Here is a 9,093-nt window from a genome sequence, read left to right as displayed (position 1 = left end):
TTTAAATTTATATGAAAATAATTTTTGGTATGTTTATGTTTTGCAAATACAATAAATATACAAGGACAAACATCCTAAATATTAGACTATATTTACCGCAATATATTTTCTTGCACGAACAACAGTATATTACACTTTCAAGAGGGATATCAAGAATTCAGATTTAGGCAAATCAACCAAAGCATTAGGAGGTAACATACAGAAAAAAAATATTATTCACATAAATTATCTAACACGACAAAATTGACAATTTTTGTAAGTTTTGATGCTGTCCTTTTATTTTAAATTCATGTATTATGCTAATGTAATAATATTTTTCGGCATTTAGATGATTGTTGTATTATTATACATAAAATTACTCTCATTAATTAAATTTTATTATTCTTTCATATAAATAAATATTTAAACCATTACGTGTCATTATTAACGTGCAACGCACATTCATAGATACTAGTATACCACTAATTATGTAACTTTTATGTAAATTATACGTTAGTATGTAAAAAACAATATATATTTGGTGGTTATTATTATGGGAAAGGAAACGCAATTGTAAAAATGAAAACTTGGTATACCTAATCACAAATAGGAGAAAGACGATGGTGCTGATGTGTTTGACTAATAAAGTTGATATACCCACAAACAAAAAGAAGCTTTACGATATGAGTGAAGAAAACCCCAATAAGAGCCGTCTCCAAATATTGACTGCACACTTTACTACTCATCATCAGAAGAAGAAGCCTGCTGCCATGGCTTCCGAGAAAGAAGCTGCTCTTCTCGCCGTTCCTTCAGATTCTCCTACCATGTATTCATCTCTCTCTCTATTTTCCTATTTTCTGTTTATTTGGATGGTTAATTAGCTTTTGTGTAAAATAGTTTAGTTTATTTTAATTGATTTTTGTTTTTTCAGATTTGACAAGATCATTAACAAGGAAATCCCAGCAAACATTGTCTACGAGGATGACAAGGTATATAATGCCTCTAGGGTTTCTCTGTGTATGTGTGTATGTGTGTCTGTGCCTCTATGTTTAGCTGTTATTTAGGTATTTGGTGGAATAGTGAGGTATATTGAAGTTAGAGCGGATTCCACTTGTTATTAGGGAAAAAGATAATTCTGAAAATATTTTGATAGGTATAAAAGTAAGTGAATGGCGATACTACAAGAAGCAGCAATGGGTATAGGGATGTGTTTCGGGAGAATTTTGAGTACTAAAGGTTGTTAGCAATGTGTAAGGTGTTGATTGAAGTAAGTGATATTGTGGAAGAGTTGGGATACTTGTAAAAGAAAATGACTCCCGTCAACAAGTGACACATGCGAATTTCCTCCTTTTGGTAGAAATTATTTTCATTACATACTAGCATTTATCCCAATTTTAAGTGACCAAACACTGGAAATCATTTTCCTTTGTGCCAAAACACATCCATAGTTGAATACTATATCCTGCTCCAAATGTTCGTTTTCCTGAGTTTTTTTTATCCTTCCTGTTCTTTGTTGAGTGGAGAAGAAAGGTTAATTGCAGCTCCACTTCCACTAATAAGAGGAGCGGTTGCTAACGGGGAAAATGTAACCTCTTGGACATTCTTGTTTGTCTTGTGCGAGGAAGATACTCTGAGAATATGATTGAGACAATGTGATACAGTAAAAATATTTCCTGATATAAACTTCTGCAAATCAGCAAATGCATGCAGATGGTCTTGGAATATGGGTAGGGAGTTCGTAAATTCTAGATTCCGAGAAGTGGGTATAGTTTTCCTTAATACCATGAAATTAGGCCACTTCACTTACACCTGGAGAAGATTTAATAAGATGGGCACTAAAATTGTGTTTTTCTAATCCAAATGTCCATGAGATGTGAAGCGTATTTCATTTCTGGGTGATTGTTTTAACTCATCTTTTATATTACATGCGGAACTGAAATGCGCTATTGCTTTTTTAAGCAGCGTCCAACCTTTCCTTAGATGTTGGAAAAGATCGTGTACTTTGCTGCTGACCTGCTGTTATTTTAATTAAAGTTTAAGTTACTTGATGAAGAGTGTTTTGCTTTTTCTACTGCCCTGGCAGTACTCTATCCACCGTGTATGGTATGAGCGTTTTGATTTTGTACATTACTATGTGTATGCCTTTACGCTTTCATGCGGTCTTTTTTGATGTATTGTATTTTATATTTAAGTCAATAATTTTCATGTCAGGTTTTAGCTTTCAGAGACATAAATCCCCAAGCCCCGGTGCACATTCTGCTTATGCCCAAGGTCAGGGATGGCTTGACAGGACTTTCCAAGGTATCTTTCTACTATTGAAAGAGTATGAATAAGCTTTCTGTAGGGAGCTCATAGTGTTGAAAAGTTGCACACAAGAAGCACAATAGTACCCTGCATTTGCGCCTCAGAGTATATGAGGTGCAATGCTTGTAAGTGAAGTAAAAAATTGTGACACTTTGAGGCGAGCTTCGTTAGTTTATTGGTTTAGAGATTAATGGTGTAGTTTGGTTTATGTGACTGCACTTAACATAATGATCTTTACTATATCTGATCAAATAAAGTTGTAAAAATGGAAAAGAAGAATAAGCATTAGAAACTAGTTTTAGCACATTGCTTCTTGCAGACTCGCAAAATTCCTTGCAGCTACTCTTTTGGGAGAGAATGATCTCCTTGCTTGTTTCTTTCTGTGTTCTTTTTTCTTTCATTAAGTTGTTTCTCTCTATGTTCATCAATTCATTCATTCTTGCTTGTTTCTTGTTCTCTTCCTATCCTTCTTTCTTTCTTGCTTTCTTCTGAATAGGCACTAAAAAATTTAATTCCACATCCGAGATACTTATTTTATCATGTGATCTCTGTTCGAGGCGGATCTAGAATTTTAAGTTTATGGGTTCCTACACAAATCTTACGTTAATATACAATAATAACTGGATTAACGGACTGGGTTCCAAGCTAAATATTCTTATATATTTAATGAATTTTTCAATACAAATATCGAATCTAGACAAAAGTTACTGGGTTCACGGCAACCCGTATCTCACTCACTGGATCCGCCCCTGATCTCTGTCACCCTTTTGCTTACCAGTTTGGGGTTTTGTCCCTGAATCATTAGATGGAATTTGGGAGGTTTCTTTTTGTCTAATTAATAGGCACTATTTTTTGGTATGTTGCTCATAGTTGCTTCACTGAATTTATTGCGTTGAAGGCTAAATATTTAACTCTTTTCATGTAGTTATATGATGATCCTTGTTATATCTGATCGAACAAATTATTGGAAACGAGAAAAAGGAGATACAAGATTTAGAAATTATCTTTAGCACTGAGCTGGTTAAGACTCTCAGCATTCCCTGGAGCTGCTATTCAGTGGCTGAGGGGGTTATCTTTGTCCTTTATTTCTTCTTTCTTTTATATCTTCAGTTTTTGTTTATTTAACGGGAAAAGAGAATATTTCTTTTTATAATGCTTGTCACAAAACTTGAGCATTCCCAGAAGCTGTCTATCCATCTTTTGCTCTCTTTGCTCTTTCTTTCTCTCTAACCTGTATGGGCAGTATGCAGCTAATTCCACACCCAATCAAGGCATGGTCCCAGAGTAAGACAGTAAGAGTAACAAATAAAAGGAAAGAGCAGAAGTAAAATTAGATAATAGGCGAAATGGCTTCCTGGCCACTTAAACTTGTAGAGCTTTTGAAAGCCGATACACGAACTTTAGATTTTCCCATTTGAACACTCGAACTCATGATTCCCTTAACTAATAAACACATTTGTCCCTTGAGCCTATGCACGTGTATTACACATACACAGACGTGTCCATCCAGTCAGCAAATGACCAATCCAAAAGTAAGACCCCACCCAACTAATGACATGTGTAATTTGTAAATAAAAATTGTCACCTATATTTATATTTTAAAAATAAAAATAAATACAATAAGAAAGAAAAAACTTAAACCCTTCCAGCTTCCTCTTCCCCGTTCCTTCCCATCATCCCCCTCCCCCACACCTGCAACTCATTCGTCTACTTCCATATCAGCACTCCCTTCCTAGGTTCTTCTTCGTCCTCTCCTCTCTCCAAATTTTTCTTATTTTTTTATAGCTAGGTAGATTGCCGGAGAAATTTTCCGATCAGTACTGTCGCAGAATTGGTTTTCTTTAAAGTTGTGACAATTAATTCGTTGTAGTGGCCAATTGGCGTGACCTCCTTAGCAGCAGGAATCGATTGGCATTGCTCTTGGGCGATTTGGACCACTGGAACGCCATCTCCGACCAACTGGAGCCCGTCGGAGAGTTGCAGGTCATCAGAAGTGGTGATTCCTACAGTGAAATCTCCTGATTTTTGGTGGAGAGGTGGTTCTTTGGTGTGGAGAACGATCTCTACGGCTTGGAATTGCAAGATTGAATGGTTAAAAATTGAAGAATTGTCAGATATGTGGGTTGAGTGGAGCTTTTGAGTTTGATTTATCAAAATTTTGGTTATGGCTTTAATTAAGCATAAAAGATGAAAAGACGGGAAAGGAAGAAGAAGATAAATGGAGAGGGGTGGGGGTAGGGTGGGGGTGGGGAGATAGGGGCGAAGATAAATGGAGGGGGTGGCTTTTATCTAAATCTGACCCGATGAATTTTTCTATTTTTTAAAATTAATTATTTATCTTTTTTTTTTAATTATTTATCATATTCACACGCTTAATACCGGTGATTAACACGCAATTGGCCACATCAGCTATAATATTGCCACCTAAGCATAGTCATCGGTCAAAGGTGTTTATTAGTAACATTTTCTCAAGTAGAGGTGTTCAAATGGGAAAATCTAAAGTTCGTGTATCGGCTTTCAAAAGCCCTACAAGTTTAAGTGGCCAGGAAGCCATTTCGCCTAGATAATATGATATTAGATTACATAAGTTAAGGGAGACAAAATTCACTTGATTTAATTAATCATGAGAAAAACTCACTTTGACTTTAAAAAAAATCTAATATTGAAGAAGGAAGAGAAGATGCAGGGTCCGCACCACTCGCTTTATGTGGGTCCTACTGATGGAGAGGCTTATGGTACTTTTTTTGAAGTTGGAAGTGATTCAGCACATTTGAGATATTGCCTCTTGTTTCTCGTTTCTTTTTGGTTCACCAATTTATAGAAGATTGAATGTATTTTGTAGAGAACTATATTTTTGTGTAGGCTCTTTACCCTTTAATATACTTCTTGTGTACGGGAATTTTCCCACAATATCAAATTACTTTATCTTATCAAAAACTAAAAACAATCAAATAGTTCCTTTGTCTTTCCCTGGAACTGTATGCTTATTTGCTTAGTTTTTTGGGATTTTTTGAGCCTTAATCAATATATGGAGCTTATATCCTTGTACTTCATTATAGTTTTTATTTTCCACTCTAGCGTGATCTTATTAATCATTGAATTAATTGGTATCTTAGCACCCTGATAATGAGAGAAAAATGGGACTTCAATATGATAAAAATGAGGGGGGAAATTGTATTTGAATTCCAAAGTTGTGTCGACTTGATCATGTTATGAGCTTGAAGATGTTGGACCAGGAAACTGTAAAACTTTATAGTCGTTTTACATTTGGTTTACCTGAATTAGCAAATGTCTTGGGTACATAGGAGAACGCCTTTAGTCCTTACACTTCATAGTTGGACCTCTTGAAAGATTTGATTACTATAGCTCTATGCTGCTTTGTAACATGCAAAAGCCTCTTTCTTTTATAATCTAGTTTTACTTCCATATCTAAAATATTGTCGTCAATTCTTCACAAACGGTTGGTTGGTCCCTGTTTGGTATATTCTCTTGCTTGTTTCATCACCTGTTTTTTTTTTCAGGCTGAAGAAAAGCACTGTGAAATTCTTGGTCAACTTCTTTACACCGCAAAGCTTGTTGCTAAACAGGAAGGTCTGCTCGAGAATGGGTTCAGACTTGTGATCAATGATGGGCCTAGCGGATGTCTGTATCTTGCTTCCTGCTCTCCTTGTTTCCAGTTAGAGTTGCATTTAAGTGTATATTAACATGAAGATTGTTTTGTCAGGCCAATCTGTTTATCATCTTCACCTTCACCTTCTCGGGGGACGACAGATGAACTGGCCACCCGGCTAAAGGAAGCCGAGATGAATTCCAGATCTCATGGAGTATCCATACTTCATCCGATCATCTATGTGTAGCATTTACTGAAAACACTTCTGTAGCATTTGAAGAACCAAGCTTGTCCTATGCTCCTATGAAGACAAATAGGACTGATTCTGACTATTATGTTGATCATCAATAAGAGAGATTTCTCTGAAACTCTTACATAATTCCTAATAATTTATGTGGTTCAGATGGTGTGAGATAAATATTGTGTAAAAAGCTCATCATGTTGGAGTGAGACACTAGCGGAATACACAAAAATGAGTTAGAGGGAAAGTTACGTTTCTTTAAGCTGGTCTTCACTAGGTAAATTAGAAAGCTAAGCATGGGCTTTTCAAAGTATTGCGTATTCTCCTTTTGCTTATGGCCATTTGAGGACCAGATACAGGTATGATGGTTACTACAGAGTACAGAGCGTACCTTGTTAGTGGAGTCAAATAACCACTTGGATATTTTTTTTCTCCTTACCCTAAGTTTTAGTCGGAGGTGGTAGATATTCGGTTAATTAGTTGAGGTGTGCGTAAATTAGTTTGTACAACAACAAAGGAATACCCTTGCGTTTCGTTCTTCTTTGGCTCGTTGTTCATTGGACAAAACGTATGCTCTTATAAGATTGCTAAAACTACAGGAAATTGGGAGCTTACCATTAGTTAGCTGGAACTTTTCCACGCACTAGTTTATTTCTGAGAATGGTGTTTTGTAAACCATCCTTCATTCTACCTTTTACTCTCCTTTAACATAATCACATAAAATAAATGATGACTACTATAAAATAAAAACAAAAAGGAAAATAAGATTTTATAAACTTCCCGCGTAAGTTTATTGCAGAGCAACAAAAAAAAAAGTGTTAACTTGAATATGAAATTGAAAACGCATTACCTTCGTAACTTCCTAATTGAAGCCTTGAATAACTTCCCTGAGTCTCCTCTGTGTTTGATTGCTCTGAAGCAACACATTTCCTAATCAACACTTAGAAGCCAAAAACTAAATGAAATATTAAAAGTGAAAATAGGATACAGCGTGGAGATTTATCTATTTATATCACAGTTTTTGAATAAAAACAAATAATCCTCATAAGCTGTCTATTCGTTGAGTTTGTGTCACGTATTTATCTTATGATGTACACATCAAGTAATTGATAGAGGTTTTAATATATGAAGTTGCTGGTTAGGAAAGTGCTTGAGCTATCTCTGAGAAATTTCTCTTGTTGATGTAGATGTTACGTGAAAGAAAACGTGCAGTTTCATGTCCCATCAATACGTAACAAAGTTGGCAAACCTTCATTTGCTACAAACTAGGACCATTCCAAATATTCAATTTATTCTCTATACCATAAGCTATGTCCCAAGAGGTTGAAACTCGATTATGTCACCATCTCCCAATTGACACACTTCTATTATTACCACATAAATTTTCATTATTTTATCATAATAAATCACTTTTGTTTTGTGTCAATTAATAGTGTTACATTACTCAAAGGCAGCCTAGTCAATAGCGAAGTCTGTTTTTTCATTAAGGGGTATCAAAATGTAAAGAAGTAAATACACGAAGAAGTCGAGAGGATTCAGTACATAGTATATACACGTAAAGAAATATTCTTTACCTATCTAAACAGTATAATATTCTGGTAAAGGGGTGTCAATTGGCACCATTTGGAGCTATGTGGCTCCACCACTGAGCCTAGCGAATTAAAATCTCGCTATCCGTGGAGTCAGAGTAAAAGCCGGACCATAACGAGTCAATTATATGCAACCTTGACTTAGAGGCGGCTTAACCCCAAGGCCACTAAAGCGGCCGCTTTAGGCCTCACAAACTTAGAGGCCCCAAAAGCTATTTTTTTAATGTATAATCTAAATATTTATTGTATTTATTATTAAATAGTGATAAAAAAATTCAACCATCTTTTGCTACCTTGTCACCAATGTTAATAACATTAGTTTTATATTTTATATTATCTTTTTTCGGAGTTGGTTGAGAAAATTCAAATGCAAGTAAAAGGCAATTAAATCTGCAGCTACTTTCTAGTTTTTCTTACTCCAATTAAATGAAGTAACATACTTAAAAAGGTAAAAATATATTTTATTTTTCAAAACAAATGCCACATATACCGAAAAAATCCACGTGGCAGGCGAGTGCACCCACACTCTTTGCCACATCAGCGTCCAGGGGGTAATTAAGACCACGAATAGTTGAGGGAGGTAATTAAGACCACGAATAGTTTAAGGCTGTAACTAATAATCCATGTCAAGTTAAAGGGGGTTTTAAGGTATTTTACCTAAATTTTATTTACAACTCTAACTTTAAGATATTTTCTTTCAAGATCTCTGTAGGCACGCTTCAAGCTAATTAGATCGTAAAAAGTTATAGTTAATTTATTTATCATCTTTGTAAATATAAATTTTCACATGATTGTTACTTTGGGAGGCAATACTATATAGTGAGTAATGTTGACGGTCATGTGATAAGAAAAAATTTAAAAATAAACTTAATAAAATCTTACTATCAAAGGTTAGTATGTTTCAACAAAGATTAAATGGGTTGGTTACATCGTCAAGATGCTCAAAAGTAAAAAGAATAAACTTCACCAAAAATATTTAAAATTATTAAACAAGTTTAAGGCCTCTTATTATGTCTTGGCTTTAGGCCTCCAATAGCATTCATTGAGCCGCCTCTTCCTTGACTTACATTTTTGCACGAGTTTGTTTGTACAGCTTAAACTCATGACTTTCTTATTGCGCTAACGGGAGTTTTATACTCAATAATAAAATATTATTTTCCATGAGAGCGGAGAAATCTTCCTACAAAACTTTAATTTAAGAGAGGGAAAAAACTAATCGCGTGAACAAAATGTCATTGCCACCTCTAATTTCTTAAAGTACAAACTCAGAAATGGCAACACATAAGCAATTAATGACTTCAAGAAATGAAACTTTCAAGCAATAATAATGAAACTTTCAGTATAAATTTGCACTTGAACCAACCCACAAA

General features: G+C 35.0%; 1 protein-coding gene across 1 annotated transcript; it reads left to right on the top strand.

The window, feature by feature from the left end:
• On the top strand, positions 585–6,381 carry LOC109227159 (14 kDa zinc-binding protein). Its single transcript, XM_019392210.1, has 5 exons — positions 585–805; positions 911–968; positions 2,191–2,280; positions 5,805–5,925; positions 6,008–6,381. Exons 1-5 carry the CDS (start codon positions 600–602, stop codon positions 6,073–6,075), a joined length of 543 nt encoding a protein of 180 aa, XP_019247755.1. The 5' UTR covers positions 585–599; the 3' UTR covers positions 6,076–6,381.

The sequence above is a fragment of the Nicotiana attenuata genome, chromosome 6, assembly GCF_001879085.1.
Source record: "Nicotiana attenuata strain UT chromosome 6, NIATTr2, whole genome shotgun sequence".
NCBI classification, from domain to species: domain Eukaryota; kingdom Viridiplantae; phylum Streptophyta; class Magnoliopsida; order Solanales; family Solanaceae; genus Nicotiana; species Nicotiana attenuata.
The sequence above is the reverse complement of the archived record's forward strand: the minus strand, read 5'-3'. Positions and strand labels throughout refer to the sequence as shown.